We start from the raw sequence: 17187 nt of genomic DNA, 5'->3' as shown, positions 1-17187 counted from the left end.
TTTCTGTAGTAGGCTGTCATCAATCATGTAACAAGCAGTCGTACTTTAATGGTCAAACTTGTGATAACTAAAACATGTGTAAGAAATCTGCGCGCGTAAACTTGGTGCAACTTTAAACGTCGTTTCTCGATATTACGTCATGCCGCATTTGGACCGGTTTTCAAAGACGACGTCACATATATGGACTTTAACAAAAAAAAAACATGTCTTGGAATGACGTCAATTCGTTTCCACTAAAAGCAATACGTTTTCATATTTTGATACTAGAACACCTATGTTCCTGGCAAACACCGAGGAATCGTTGATTTCTATATTGAAGAACAGAGTAAAGAGCGTGAGAGTGGCAGTGACGTTTTCTTCACTGATGAAAGAATCATGGTGCAGATTGAAGAAATTGTAGATGCAGGTGACCGCAGTAATATGTCTTAACTCTGATGTACTTGATGAAACCTTAAATATCTTTTGTTTTAGAGTAACGTTTTACAAACAGGGTTTTGTTGAATGAAGCTGAAACACTCGACGGGCGCATGATCTGCAGCGTTTACTGTCGTTAATAAGTTTGTTCCTTTGCTGCTAATTTAAAACATTGGACTAATTGCTTACCTGGACTGATGAAATAATCAAACAAGTAGATTAAGAGTCGAAATTTGAAATTATGTACGTTTGAAACATATACAACTCCACATCATGTAGGTCAGGGTAACAGTTCTTCCTTTAACCAAGGGAGTACCTCTTTTTGGAAAGTTATCTATTTCCTTATAGATTGTGTTAGATACAGGATGAACAGTTAATTGGGAAAAATAATCTAGACATAGGGTTACAAGCTGGGTCCCAGTCTATCAATAGATAATGTTTCGCCAATGACAAAATCAAAAAAGAAAATGATCATATACCCAGTTCTAAAGATTTCTGCCAGTATAAAGCAAGTCCTAATATATATTTAAACACACAGCGAGTATTCAAACTAATGTATACATCATTGCAAAAGAAGTTTGTTTATGTACTTTTTGCAGGAATCACTACTTCAAGTATATTTCTTTCTAATTCGATACTGGTGTTAATGAACTATCCAGAGATTCAAAACAAGATACAAGCAGAAATCGACACGGTTATTGGAAAGGAACGGCATCCTACCTACTCGGATAGGAACAATTGTCACTATCTTCAGGCGTTTGAGATGGAGATACATAGGTATCTTACCATAACCCCATTCTTACTTCCACATCTCTGTCAAGACCATATAGAGTTTTTGGGATATGACATTGAACCCAACAGCCTGGTAAGATATTTAAAAAGCTGAACAGCAATATGTCTCCATCAAAATGGAAAATGGTCCTTAGAAAATAATGCTTGATTTGAAGACAAATAAATGATGATACATACTGACTTGGAAACTACTACTAAAATATATTCCTGTAAAATTATTGTGCACAAAATGAATATTTGGTTTTTACAACTGTCACAATTATTTTTACAAATAATGAAGAATAATTTATTGTTTAGTTAGGTTGAGAGTCACATGTCTTCATACAGAGACATTTTCACCTTTTCATGGAGGAGGAAGACACGTGCACCTCATTCTTACGTCCGTCATTATTTCTCACTTGCGGGTACTTACTTTTAACCTCTGATCTTCCTTAAGTCAGAACCTGAAGAATACTACAAGTTAAGCGAGGTTTATTACCCACGTCGATAAAGGGAAGGTAATTCAAGGCCATCGACCTTTATCACTCGGCCGTACAGAGTAAAGAATGTGTTTACACAAGTACATGTATTAGAAATCCTGTCCTGTCAGGAATATCTATTAATTCTATTATATACATATATGAATTATACTTCACAAGTGAATATGAACAGGCAGAAAAAAACCGTATTGTACCTTTTGTATTGTATGTTTCCGGACTATTTAATATGCATGACCAGATACAGTTTTATAAATAGAGCAAATACAAACTTCACCATTGCTATTTTAACATCTACAAAGATGATTGTAGCTAAATATGGAATTTTGTATCCGGCTCTCGGGGATTTTGCAAGGTCGGATCAGAATCGGCTCTTGAGCGCCTCGTGAGATCCGATCTGGAAAATCAACTCGAGTCGATAACAGTATTCCTGATAGAAACCAATTTGTGTTTCCAGATCCTGGCAAATGTATGGTATGTTCATCATGACAAAGGGGTTTGGGGAGACCCTTGGACTTTCAGACCAGAAAGATTCCTGAATGATGAAGGACAGCTCTTACCAAGAGAACATAAACTGCGCAAAAGGTAAAAAGTTAAATAAATTTCTATTTCTTTTAATTTTGCACAAACATTTATGCATTTTACATGTGACATTAGCATTAACGTTACTTAAAGTCTAAACTTGTAAGTGTGAATATTCTAAATGTCGAGATTTACATTAATCATGCGCTTATCATTAATTTAATATATGACATTAATGATTTTCATCGATAATATGTATACCGCTTTCATGTATTCAGACAAAGGAGAAAAGATATCGGTATTTAAATACGATATTTGTATAGAGGAAAATCTTCAAATGTTTTAAATTATTGCGTGACAGATAATCGTTTGTATATATTTCGTGTATCATAATTCAGTCTACATTTTCCGCAAGGTTAACTTCCAATTTGCTAAAATGTCATTATCATAAAGTAAGTCAAGGACCTCAGTACTGAGAGTTCGCTGAATAAGATTTGATAGCCCCTTACCGCCTTACCGATGTGGGGTCGAAGCCTTGCCTGTAATAAAGATTACTTTGTAGGAAGAATCCGTCCAGCTGACTGACAAGGTTGGCGGATCTCTCAGATGCTCACCAAAGTCCTAATCAATGTATATACAATTAAACTGAACAGATTTTTCAAATTCTAGATCGTACCTAGCAGCTTTTATAACTAAAGTTTGATATCAATGCATCTCCTTCAAAAATTATATTGAAATATTTTTGTGAAAATTAGAAAAAAAATATAATTGTCCTTTTAATATAGTTTAACATACATGCGATAACGATCAGTGTTTTACCTCAAAATTGAGCCGCACCATGAGGAAACCAAGTTCAACATAGTGCATTTGCGACCAGCATGGATCTAGACCAGCCTGCGCAGGATTCATGCTATTCGCCTTCAAAACCTATTGTAATTAGAGAAACTGTTATCGAACAGTGTGGATCCTGACCAGACTGCGCGGATGCGCAGGCTTGTCTGGGTCCATGCTGGTCGCATATGCACAATGTAGGTTTTCTCATGGTGCGGCTCAAATGTCGATAATACTTAGACGAATGCATTGATCAGTAGAGGGAATGACCGCACTTGTGTCCTGAAGAATAAAGCACAGCCCGATATCCCGTATTCGCGTCTTTAAGAGTAAAGGATTGGTTGAAAAATTATTTTATCTTCAAGATTGGAACTAGCTGCCAAACAACGGAGATTTTAAACATCTGTATTGCTTTAGAATTGATTTTCAGATTGTAATCACACGGAGAAATGGTTTTGGACGATTCTTGGTAACGGATTTTAAGTGTAATTGATTTCATGACGAGTTCTGTTATTTTTTTTTTTTTTTTTTGATAACATAATAATTTTTTTCATAAGCATTGCATTGATTATGTAAAAAGAAAATTATATGTAATATCATGATATAATTATTTATTATTTACCAGATCTTTATAGCGGTCTTTTTGTCTATAAAATGCAAAAGCGCTGTGCAAACTACATATAACAGAATGATATGGACACACAACACAACAAAACAAATACTAGTATTGAATTATCTTAATTTACAAAATTTGCTTTAAATGCATTTTGTGTTGTTTTTATACACAGTATAAGAACTATTGAAATCAATAACAATTTTAACTGTAATTAAATTGATACAACTATCTCTTACTAGTGACTACTGCGAAATTCTAATTAACGGCCTTCATAGTGTCAAAATGACCATTTTCAGTGATAAATGGATTACCAAATTGAAATTCAAAGCAAAGGATTTCAGTTGAGATCGATATGAGTGAAATAGCCGTTTTGTGTCACCTAAATTTTAAAGAAATCAACCTTGAATATGCCTTTATTTTTAGCTTGACTATACGAAGTCTATGGAGAACTAGCCTACTCACTTTGGCGTCGATGTCAGAGTCAGCGTCTTTCTTATCACACTAGAGTGATATTATCAATTAATCAACACGAATTAAATATTAAACAGACATATTAATTCTGTATAATGCCAACATACTTTCGTCTTTTATAAAAAGCCTTCTGTAAACCGTGACGCCGTTGTAAAGGGGCGTCCGAAACCATTTCTCCGCGTGACCGACATCTGTGGATGTAGTAACTGGTTTATTTATATATTTGTTGGGTTTAATGTCGCACCGACACAATTATAGGTCATGTGGCGATAGATCATATGGCGACTTTCCAGCTTTGATACTGGAGGAAGACCCTAGGTGCCCCTCCGTGCATTACTTCATCACGAGCGGGCACCTGGGTAGAACCATCGACCTTCCGTAAGCCAGCTGGATGGCTTCCTCACATAAAGAATTCATTGCCCCGAGTGAGGCTCGAACCCACATCGATGAGGGGCAAGTGATTTGAAGTAAGCGACCTTAACCACTCGGCCAAAGAGGCCACTTTATTGATATAGAATTGTCAGCTGATATTGTGTCTAATTTTTACTGTGCAAATGTTTGACATAGATAACAATAAAAACCAAAGTGTTGCGTAAAGTATATTGTATACTTGATATTTGTAACTTGATTTAATGGAAGCCACACTGTCAAATAAAGAAATAATATCATTTGCATTTCCAGTCTCTTGCCATTCGGGTGCGGACAACGTCAGTGCACAGGGGAAACACTTGCCAAAACGCGCATCTTTCTGTACTTGGCAACCTTGTTGCAGCGCTGGTCCTTTGAATTTCCAAAAGGCAGTGAGATGAGTTGTGATCCAAGAACACCTGGTTCTTTCGACATGGTAGGCATAATTAAGCCAATGCCATTTTCCTGTAAGGCTAAAGAGCGCTACAAACAGTAGAAAGACGGGGGTAGAGATGTGAAAAAATGGAACTAGTATATGAAATATAATACCTGTTATTACTCAAGAGAACTGTACTTGTGATTTGTTTTGTTTTGTTTTATTCATTTTTATTTGTTTACGCTGCGCTGCGTAGTTATGGCTGTTTCCAGCCAAACTAATCAATCGTAGGCCCAGCGAATTTGAATTTTGAGACCTGTTATCAAATACAGGTCGATGCCTGAATATGTTCCAGAATGTGATAGATATTTAGCTGATGAAATTAAGGCCCAGATGTTAGTTTAGAACATGTCTGAGTATTCAATGGTAGAGGTGTTTTTATTTGTTTTTGTAATGTCTGATTTTATTTGCTGAAGTTTTGTCTAAATTGCAAAAAGTTATATAAAATTGTAATAATTTCATAGATTTTGTTTAATAAAATCATCTAGGAGGAGTCCCGCGGTTACCTTCCTGACTTACACATAAGCCACACAAGAAAAGACTGCCACTGCCTATGGACTAAGTCTATGCGCTACTACTTTATTTATTAACTTTAAAAACCTTTAAAATGTATTAAAACGTTAAAAAACACCTGTATAAAAACATTCTATTTACGTCCGATACACTTCCATACACGTATTTATTTTTAGATTACACGCCACGCCTATATGTCATATCGATAATTATGTTACTCCATGTACTTTACTATTCGCATTATGGTTAACAATTTCGCTTTACTGTATGTTTTTAAATTGATGGCATTTTTTTATTAATAAAGATTTTTCTATTCTGTTTTTTGCCTTTTCTAGCAGAAAGTCCAAATTTAATGTTCGCATTAGTTTCAATGTCTTTACTTATAAGACATAATAGCTATTTACGGTCGCGTTGTATAAAATTTTACCGGTAATTTTATGGAAAATCGGCTGTTTTTATGTAATTTTGTTTTGTTTAAGGGGACGCATATTGCTACATTCACAGTTCATACAGCAATGCGGAAGGGGTGCATATTCAAGAAATCGATGGTAGGAAAATAAAAAACATATTCCTAAACTGATATAATACTGATGGACACCTGTAATATTCAGTATTTTGTGGATAAGGATGTGGTACTATGAATGTAATAGGAAAACAGAGGTCTTTGTGAAAGTACATTCAACACAAAATATTAATATAAGAAAAATACAGGTTTTTTACAATAACAGTATTCCAAATAATGTTGAAGGGATGAGATTTTCTTTCTAACACACCAGGTTTGCTTAAACATGTAAAAATTTAACGCCACGTCTGTTCATCTCGGGATGGACGCCATATTTCTCATTGATAAAAAATGTAAACAAAAAAATCAGAGTGGGATTAGCATTGCAAGGGCATAACATGACATTCTACACAATGAATACCTTAGAACAGATATCTAAGATGCTACACAGGTCAGGCGGGTTAAATGCATAATGTCGATCACTTGAAATTCATCTTGAAAAGGCGGTTAATTTTAGTTTGTTTACATGGTTTTTAGTTTTCCCACGACTTCTCGGCGATTCACTGCAAATGTATTACTGCGCCGGACGAAAGGTAACTCTAATAAACAACGGGAGACAACTTAGGTGTCAGCACGTGTACGATTTTTAAAAAAACATGTCGATGATTATAATTTCTTATCAAATAATGAATCCTATTCAGATATTCGTCTTTAATATTAGAAAATTATTAATTTCTGTGGACATTTGTCAAATAATATACTTACAGTGGACTACTTTGCGCATCAAACTGGTTTCCGCTTCAGTTGTGAGGCACTTCCGTTATACTTTTTGACAACAATAACAAAACACAAAATGAATCAATAAAGTCACTTATAAACCGACTGCTACTTAAATCAGTGTAAGTAAAGTTGTTGTTACAACATTATACATGTTCGTTACGATATGAGATAAAGTTTATCTTGAACTGCATAATCCATTAATTACGTTTAGATGATACTGCATTTACAACTTATTTGACCCCGTTTTTTTACGTGAATGACAGCATTCTCGTGCAACTCGTGCAAACAGAGTTATGAAAAGTATGGTGGAGAATTCAAGGACAAATTATAAATGACATTAAAGTGAGGATAACTGTATATTCGTCCAGTTTTGATCATTGACATTCCTGCTGTTTATTAGTAACTTTTGTGAACAAGATTAGAATGTTGCTTTTGCACATATACACATTGATTGGACCTCTCAACCAAATTTCATACCTTATTTTAGGGATTTTTAAGACAATACATTTTCAAAAGTTTGTTGAATGTGTTTTGATATTTAAGTGCATTGTAGTTCATGAATACCAAGTTAAAAATTAATAATGGCAACATTTCTAGGCCTTTATTGTAAGCCACTAGACTTCTGTAACGATAAATGTTTAATGTATTAAGGGGAATATACTCTTTTAGTTTTGTAATGTGGCATTCCTTGACCACCGTATCTTTTCTTATGAACTACTTTTAAACAAACTAAATAATGTGTTTTAGCTCACATATGCGAAATGAAAAGCAAGACAGTGAACTTATTTCACATTCTTTCTTTAAATTAGAATCTGTAGGACATTGATAAATGTTTAGACAAAGTGAAGCACTATTATTTTCGCACCAAAAAGTCTTAATTGTTGACTTTGAATGTACACAAGAAGTCTTACGTAATTCAACAATAACTTTCTTGTTTCAGGTTTTCTCATTTTTATTTTAGTGAGCAATCCTTTGTGTACTTAAAACAGTTGAAACAGTATTCATTTCATTTACCAAAACTTTGTACTTTTTTGCAGGTAAATTTTATAATACCCCACCCACTTTTTTCTAATTTCAAAGTATGCGTCCCCTTAATGCTATTATCTTGATGGAAATGCCGCGATATTCTAGCTACATCTATCTTTTATAGATGTTGAAAGTTTGAAGCAAATCTATTTGGTATTAAAAGCTCTACACGCGTTTCCTGTGTATGGGACACCTAATTTTCGCAGTATGATTCTTAAATAAAATTAACCTGTTTACCTGTTTTCGGTTGCCTGTTTACTGTACGTCTTCACTACTGGATTTTCCTATGGTGGCTTCTTTCTTATACCTATTACCCTGTTCTTTATGTTGTTTATGCCACCATAGGTCCCTAACATCTATTTACAAGTGCTGGCCTAACTTTTCTTTTAAATAATTTTGCTGCCTGTGTTTACTATTTGATTACATATAGTTATTTCTTATTAAAGTTTTATTGCCTTTGTTTCTATTCTATGTAAAACATGTTGAAATTGAATAAAATTTGGTTAAAACTGTTAAAACTAGCTAAAATTTGACAAAATCAGAGTCGGCCTTTGCCGAAAAACGAAAACACAAAGACTCTTATTTCTGATTTTTATTTTACCTAAAGTTTTAATAAAATCTAGTTATAAAAATATATTTAAAACTAATTTAGTAAAAACAGGTGACCATCCTTGCCGAAATGTAAAGTGGTTGCAAGGATATGTCTCCTAGTTTTAAAATCATTGTTTAAAATTAGCCTAGATATGGCTTAAAATTACGTATATGTTTAGAATCAGAATAATTTAAAAGATACTGGTTGCTAAGATAGTATTTGGCCTTTTTATTATATTATATAGAACAATAAAAATGACATATGTATATATACATTTTAACTTACTATAATATAAAGTAATATAATAGAAATTATAATATTAAAACCTCTTTCGGGCTTATTTTTTGATATGCTTCATATACATCGGCTCCTGGTACTATGTTGTTTCTAAAATTAATTCTTCTATTCATAGTTGTAGCCCGATCCTAGCAACTTTAATAGATAGCGTCTTTCAGCCTAAGGATATATCGCTTGTATTGACCGCACCAGTGCCGTTAAGCCTTACATGGTACCCCCAGACGGGGTGCATATACAAGCTCAGCCCCCCTGATTATTGACGCCATCTCTTTTGAACGAAGTTTAGGATTTTAATATGTTTATACACGTTTCCCCTGAGATTATATTACCTCTATTGACCGCACCAGTGCCGTTAAGGCTTACACGGTACCCCCAGACGGGGTGCATATAGAGACTCAAACCCCCTGGTACTTTGTGATATTAAATTAAGGCCAAAATTATAAAATTAGTTGTTCGGTCAGGCCCCACCTATGTAATGTTTATGTTTTGATTACATTCTGTTCAAATAACCTATTTTGGTGATGAAATGTATTATGAGGCTGTAGACCTGCTGCTCAACTTCCTTTGGAGGGAAGAGGAGTTTTTTTTTGTCAATACAGACCAACCCGAGTTTCAGGAGTCCACATTCCAGTTCCAATCTGTGCTCTGCATTTCGTGTACACTCTTGGTGGATGTCAAAGAATACGTGGTTGAATGTTTCGTATTGTGGACAGTGTGGGCATAGATGTTTATCTGAGTAGTTCTCCCATCCCAGACCGTTCCGCCCCAGCCTTAATCTGGTTATGATTTTATCATGGCCGTTGTTTGTGCTATAAATTTGCATCTCACTAGGGATATGTTCTGAAAGGGCGCAGCGCATTGTGTCCTGTTGTAGCCATCTCTGTTTAAAAAACTCCCTTGATTTGGCCTTTATTTTGCTGTTTACCTCAGATACTGCTAATTTGACCCCTTTCGTTTCCCATAATGCCTACATGACTCTGGATCCATATTAGGGAAACATGTATACCTATTTTACTGAGATGGCTAATTTTATGAATAATATCAACTATTATCTCAGATTTTGATAGTGACCTGCCTGTACTTATCGATTGTAGCACAGACAAACTATCTGTATATATAGCTATGTTACTGGGCCTATTTTCGGGTATCCATTTCAGTGCAGATTGGATGGCTATTGCCTCGCACGTGAATATGGAGACCCTGGGGTCTAATTTGAGGGCCGACGAGCAAATTTCTTTGCCATAGGGATCAAAGACAACAAAGGCCGCGCCCGCTTTATTTTCGCTGGGATTTTTACTTCCGTCTGTATAAATTCGGTGATGTGACTTTTAATGCTTCATTATATGCATTTCTGTTATATTTTTGGCCTGGGTGGCATCTTCTGTCTTATTAATGAAGCATTTAAGGCTTAAATCGGGGGCTGTGACCTTGATCCCAGCATTATATGAAAACACCGGCAGTTGTACATTTACGTCATTTAATTGGTATTTATCTAGTAACCTATTAACCTCTCGAGTGTATGGCTGTGTTTTGAGCTCTTTTCTACCTGTGTGACCGTTTCTAACCCTTTCGATGGTACTGGGGCAGTCTTTCAGTGCTTTGATTGTATTATTTATGGGCAGATTTTCACCTAGTCGGCTTGATCTGGCCCAGTATTTGAGCATATTAACCTCTCTTGTTAGATCTAATGGTAGCTGGGCCGTTTCTACTAGTACTGCCATTTTATTAGTTGTTCTATATGCTCCAATAACTACTCTTAGGGCCTTACTTTGTATTACATCTAGCCTTTTCAGTTGTGTTTTGCAGGCTGATGCATATGCTGTGCTACCATAATTTATTTTGCTCATAATTAAGGAATTATATAGAAGGAGTTTAGTTTTCTTATTAGCTCCCCAGTTATAGTCTCAAGAGGTTAATATCTTTTTCACACCTATTGACTAGCTCATTTATGTGATGGTGCCACGTTAGATGTTGATCAAAGTACATTCCTAAGAATTTGGCGGTCGGTGCTATTTCGAGGGTTTTACCACATAATTTAAGTTCCGGCGTTACTTTATCCGATCTTGCTAGCACTTTAAGATATGGTTGCCGGCACACCATTAGTACTTGGGTTTTATTAGGGTTGATGGTAAATTCCCATTCATTGCTCCATTTTTCTATAACCTCGAGGACCTTTTGACCTTTTAGTAGTGTACTATGAGGGTTTGGTGATGTTACCCATGTGGCTCCATCATCTACAAATTGGGCGAGTTCGGCCCGGTTACCGGGAGGAGACTGCTTGTTGTGTGTATCTATAGCCGTGTTTAGAGTGTTCAAGATGAGATTGAAGATAAGCGGGCTAATCACACTTCCCTGGGGTGTACCATTGTCAGGTTCCACTGTATTTGACAATTGACCATTGACCTTTACCTTAATTTTTCTGCCTTCCAGGAAATTAGCGATCCATGTAAGCCTTTATCCCCTTAATGCCTAGGGATATAAGATTTAAAAGAGACCCTTTATTCCAATGCCTATCAAATGCATTACTTAGATCTAAAAATATGCCTATTAGGTAATAACCTTTGCGATGGGCCTCTTTACAGTCTGATTCGAAGCGAAGGAGGTGATCTTCGCACGAATGGGCTTTCCTACATCCTGACTGTGGGGAGAACAAGTTATTATTTTCAGTATAAGTTTCCAGTCTTGGCTTTATCATTCTTTGCATGACCTAAGTGAGGGTTGACGTTAGTGATATGGGGCGGTATGAAGCAGGGTTAGTTTTTTCCTTATTGGGCTTAAGTATTGGTACTGTAATGGCCTCGGCCCAGCTTTCTGGGGTGGAGCCTTCTTTCCAAGACTGATTGTATAGCTTTAAGAGTTTTTCTTTGGCATGTTTTGGTAGGTTATCATAATGGATCGCATCTTCGCCTGGGGCAGAACTATTACATTGATCAAGGGCCATGTTTAATTCAAGGAGGGGGAATGGTTTATTATACTCAATATCGTCTGTGGGATTGTACATAAGTGACTAGATTACAGAACTGTATTTATGTACAGAGACCATTTTATAAATCTGATTGTCGTGTGGAACAGTTAAAACATTTGCTCCGAAAGCGGCACTAATAAAAGCACGATATGGGCGATATTTATCATTTCCTTTGAAGTGGCAAGTGTCGTATTTTAGGTTAACTTAAGTATTTCAATTCTTTGTTTTCTGAAAAATTCAGAATAGTTCACAGCGTTTCGATCTGTGAAGAGGTCGCATAGGGCTCTGATATAGATGAGAAATCAACATTAAAGACGAATAAAAGGCAAAGTCAAGCATTTGAAATAACAGACATAGCTACGCGACTTTTCGTTCAATTGGGGCCAGAACCCTAGGATTTTAAGAAAATAATATAAAAGGCATTATAGTGTCAAATCTGTTTGTTTGTGATACTGTAGACGATATGTTATCTGGGCATGAAACATGTATTAATGAAAAAACGTAATATACGGAAGACCACTGACTGTGTAAAAAATTAGATAAACCAAAATATCCCGACAATACTACTTGGAAATAGATACGACTAGAATGTTCTGAAACATATACTGAAGAAACGTTGTTTTATTCTACAAACATATTCAAGAATTACGCTACTTGTTTCTTAATAGGGTCTGAAATATGAAGTCCTAAAAGATCTATTCGAAAATCAGCAACAATAACAACGGTAACAAAATTAAGAAGTACGTGAAAATCATTTGGTTTAATATGTATATCGTGTATGTTTTATGAGAATTCCATGAGATACTAGCAGACGACGGGAAACTAAAAATAATAGATACAGTATTAGCATTGTTCTGAGAGTGTCCCGCTTTCAACCGTCTTAGCACTTTCTTTTGAGCGGACGAACAATAAATTGTCTGAGCTGTGTTGTTTATCCAGGCAAAAGAGTCTCCATTCTTGTAATACATATAGGGAAGGGATATTTTTGAAGTAAAACGATTACGTATTATCCGATTTAGAAGGGGTATATGTAAAATTTATTTCAAAACCAAAAAAACAAAAAAGACTGAAATGTAATACACACGGCCTGAAGTCTGACATCAAACTATGATAGCCATTGGTCACTAGATGGTCCTTATTGCTTTTTAAATCGATTACGGATTCAAAAGAGCCCAACCGCTTAGCTCAATAGGTATAGCGCAGATCTACGGATCGCGGAGTCGTGAGTTCGATCCCCAGGCGGGGCGTATGTTGCCTTTGGTCAGTTGATAACCTGTATTGTTTTGGAATAATTAGATCAAAAGCTGAAGTAACATTTACCTCGAAACTGAAAATCACCTACCCAGTTACATAGCTGTTACGGAGCGGAGGTGAGTGTGTTTACTAACAGTCTTTATTACAGTCTGCATCGACAAAGCGTGCATGTGCCAAAAAGGTTGTACTGGCAATTCCTAAACTAGCGTTACAACACCTAGATTGGAAGGGTCTGAAGGAAGACACGGTGAAGGATATGCTCGACAACGCTGTTAGGGTATAGTATGCTTAGACATAATAACACTTTATGGACCGTTGTCAAAAAATTACATTTATAGCCCTTTGTAGAGATATTAGATCTACATTTTAGGGGCCATAGTCATTACATTGCGTTTGGTGAACCTTAGACATGTAGATTTAATTTATCAAATAATCAAGGCCTTTGAGTGATTTATCAGTCAGAAATCAGATGCGCTGGAAATGAACCGCGAGGTCATGAGCCGAAGTGATTAAATACCTAAGCATCTGAACAATAAACTACACGAAGACATTGACTATTTTCATTCCTACTTGCTCTTTAAAATGTTTTGATAATTTATTTATCTGAGTAGTGATGAACCGGGCGTCATGTGAAAAGTTGACGTCATAATTGACGTCATAATATTCTCTGACCGGTCTGTGCGGCAACTGTTGTTTAAGGTAGTTCTTTATGTTTGATAAGCCGGATGTGATGGCGTAAAGTCATTTATCCGGACAACGCAGAATAAAGCCTGGATTAGGCGTACTGAAATAAAAATCAATTTTTGAATTAATAGTAACCAGGGCGCCAAGACAACAACACGCCAGGACGACAATTATACGCGCCAAGACGACAAAATCCATATTTGTCGTTTTGGCGCGTTCATTTGTCGTCTTGGCGTGTTGGCGTCTTGGCGCCCCCGGCCCCGCCAACGCGCCAACACGCCAAGACGACAAATGAACGCGCCAAAACGACAAATATGGATTTTGTCGTCTTGGCGCGTTCATTTGTCGTCTTGGCGTGTTGGCGTCTTGGCGCCCCCGCCAACGCGCCAACACGCCAAGACGACAAATTAACGCGCCAAAACGACAAATATGGATTTTGTCGTCTTGGCGCATATTATTGTCGTCCTGGCGTGTTGGCATCTTGGCGCCCTGCAAACGTCAACGCGTCAACACGCCAAGACGACAAATGAACGCGCCAAAACGACAAATATGGATTTTGTCGTCTTGGCGCGTATAATTGTCGTCCTGGCGTGTTGGCGTCTTGGCGCCCTGCAAACGCGCTAAGACGCCAGAACGCCAGGACGACAACTTCCCAATTTAGCGTGTTGGCGCCCCCGCCAGAACGACAAATGCCATATTTGTCGTCTTGGCGCGTATAATTGTCGTCCTGGCGTCCTGGCGTTCTGGCGCCCTGCAAACGCGCCAACACGCCAGAACGAGATGGCAGAAATCAGCCACCATACTTCTGGGTATATCAATAACTGATTTCAATTTAGTGAAGCATACGTTAAATACTAATGTAGACACCTTTCACTGCTTCACTGACTACCTTATGAATATATAAGTCTTGACAAAAAGCTACATTGTAATAATAAGCCTCTAATAGTAAATTTCTACTTGACCCGTTAACATTTAAAGGGGAGGTCGATTTATACTATCTCAAAGCTCAAAAATTAAAGCTCAATTAGTTAAATTTAATATTAATTTTGTTAAATAACGATTTAAATATGAAAAAATGACAAAACTATATTCACACAATCATAATTGTATGTGGCTATACGCCTGATAAGTTTTATTTATTATTACAAATGCAGTTACTGTTTTTTATTTTAATAAATTTTACAATCTGATATTCTTATTATAGAACATTATGTAAGGTGTGCTTTGAAATTTATTTGAGCCGTGCCATGAGAAAACCAACATAGTGCATTTGCGACCAGCTTGGATCCAGACCAGCCTGCGCATACGCAGTCTGGTCAGGATCCATGTTGTTCGCTTTCAAAGCCTATTGCAATTAGAGAAACCGTTGGCGAACACTATGGATCCTGACCAGACTGCGTTAATCCACCAGAATCCTCACAGCTATACCTATTCCGCTACTCAGCTATTTCGAAAAAGAAAAATGTACTAACTGAATGAAAACGAAATTTTTTTGCATATAGTTGCATGACAAAGTCAATCAGAATATTTGACCACCTCTTTAAAATGATCTCGTTTAAAGACCATGCTCAGAGGTCAGACAGTGACAAATTTTAGCTAATTTTATGGTATTCAAACATATTCGATAACACATAGTTTTTAAATATATCGTTCTATATACATGGTCCATTTAATCTGGTTACCTCTGACTTGAAAAGTTTACAGTTCAATGTTCATTATGATAGTCATCATATGTAAAAATTGCCTCGTGTTATATGTCATGCTCCAGTTCTGCAATGAGAAAATCTTGTTTATCAAAAACAAGGCATTTAGTTAATTCCTCTTGTTGGTACTCTCTATGTGTATAAAATCTTGAAGTGGGCTGTTATTTGTCAGACAGATTTTGTCAATAAAAGAATAGCGTTTTCAACCTTATTGTTGATAGAAAACAAACTAAATAAAACATAGTGGACCAATTGGTTCAAGTGTTTCAAATTTAATGTTTTACTTTAGAAAAATAATAGTCGTTGCAACTGCGCAGGACTGCATGTATTTCATAGATGCATTTTATTTGCAAATATGCTCAGCGCGTTTTAAAAACGTGTGTTCAATTTTACAATCCATATTACACAGTATACTACCATTGCATGACAGTGGTATCTTTACATAGCCATTTTTCAATGCTATAATTCATGTATAACACACCCCGATTTATTCACATAATTTACTTGACCTTGCTTTTCATATATGTTCTCAATTTTTGACAGTTCATAGACCTTTCGGGAAAAAAACAGAGACGATATGGATCTGTATGATTTTTCTTAATAGGATTTAAGATTAATTTAACATTAAAACGCACGACTGATCAAAATTAATATTATACTTAAAAAAATGACGAGTCATTTTCAATAGTTTCAACTTTGTTAATTTGGTAACATTTAACCCATGACCTATAATTGGAGTTACTCCATTACACCATTATTACTTGTACATTCCAAATACGCAGTAGATCATTTTTTCCCGACAACCGGTCTCGTTAGTTAATCCTTATCATGCTGGACACGATTGATTCTATCTTTGCGACAAGACTTAGTGTAGATCATGATCAGTCTGCACATCCGTTCAGTCCATCCGTGCAGTCTATCATGATCTGCACTGTTTGCTATTCAGTCAGTATCTTTTTGGTAAGCACCCCTTTTAACAGTTAATGGTACTGTCTAAACTGAAAGATGAACATGTTCATTATAGAAATTTAGCATGGTAAGGTTTAAGGCTGCTACAGACGATGCTACTTAACTACACACCATGCAATAAAGATGATACATGTTATTGAATTTTACCGTATACATGTACTTTCTTATTCCTTGCTTTCAGCCGTCAGTTACTGGAAAATTTGATTAAATTTTACAGTAATGAAATCTATTCAAGATACATGTGTATATTACAATCATGCTTATTCTAAAACCGACTGGGTAATTAAGACTTACTTCGCCTATACCACAAAACTTGTTTTACACTGATATTCTTGCACACTCTTGTAAATCTGTGAATAGTTTAACGAGTTGTGATTGTAAGTACGTGTATATGAAATAATGAGACTCATTTGAAAATTAACAGAAAGCTGGCACTTATTTGAGAGCCTCTAAAATTTGCCCTGATAAAATCAGTATAAAATAATTTTTCTACCCTACAAAACTACATGAATGCGACACACTTTGGGACAACACGAACTTGGGACCTTCGTGAGGAACTTTGAAGCAAAACATACAAATAGTGTTTACTTGTTTACTGTCTGAACTCAGAAAGATTTTCCACTAAGTGTAACATTCCAACTTTATATGCCGTCAAAATGATATTTGGTAGCTCGGACGGTAAGTTGCAGAACATTGACAAAATATGTCGGTCCGCGGCTCTAACCATCATATTTACTTTAATTTTTTTAAGTTAAATTTTGTCTGTGCACGTTATGCTCGTGTACCATTACACAGAAAATTACCAAATAATCAAACTCTCAGCTCACCAAATATTTGTCTTCATTGACATGCAATTATAGTGACTATTGAACGAACTATGCATTTTACACGGTAGAGAAGAGAGGAATGCCTTAACTCTGCCTCTTAGCAAAAACC

The 17187-nt window shown here is 36.1% G+C and overlaps 1 protein-coding gene across 2 annotated transcripts in view; it reads left to right on the top strand.

Moving 5' to 3' along the window:
• Positions 1-8708, top strand: part of LOC123550549 (steroid 17-alpha-hydroxylase/17,20 lyase-like) — a 41618-nt gene extending 32910 nt beyond the window's left edge. The window contains exons 4-7 of one of the 2 annotated variants that reach the window (XM_053524960.1): positions 268-406; positions 1014-1279; positions 2140-2267; positions 4804-8708. In XM_053524960.1, the coding sequence (XP_053380935.1) occupies positions 268-406; positions 1014-1279; positions 2140-2267; positions 4804-5026 (756 nt within the window). In that variant the 3' untranslated portion in view covers positions 5027-8708. The remainder of the gene's footprint in view (positions 1-267; positions 407-1013; positions 1280-2139; positions 2268-4803) is intronic. The other variant, XM_053524961.1, reaches the window with a different exon arrangement.
• Positions 8709-17187: the final 8479 nt, after the last annotated feature.

The sequence above is a fragment of the Mercenaria mercenaria genome, chromosome 15, assembly GCF_021730395.1.
Source record: "Mercenaria mercenaria strain notata chromosome 15, MADL_Memer_1, whole genome shotgun sequence".
Taxonomy (NCBI): Eukaryota; Metazoa; Mollusca; class Bivalvia; order Venerida; family Veneridae; genus Mercenaria; species Mercenaria mercenaria.
This window is presented reverse-complemented; position numbering and strand designations above follow the sequence as displayed.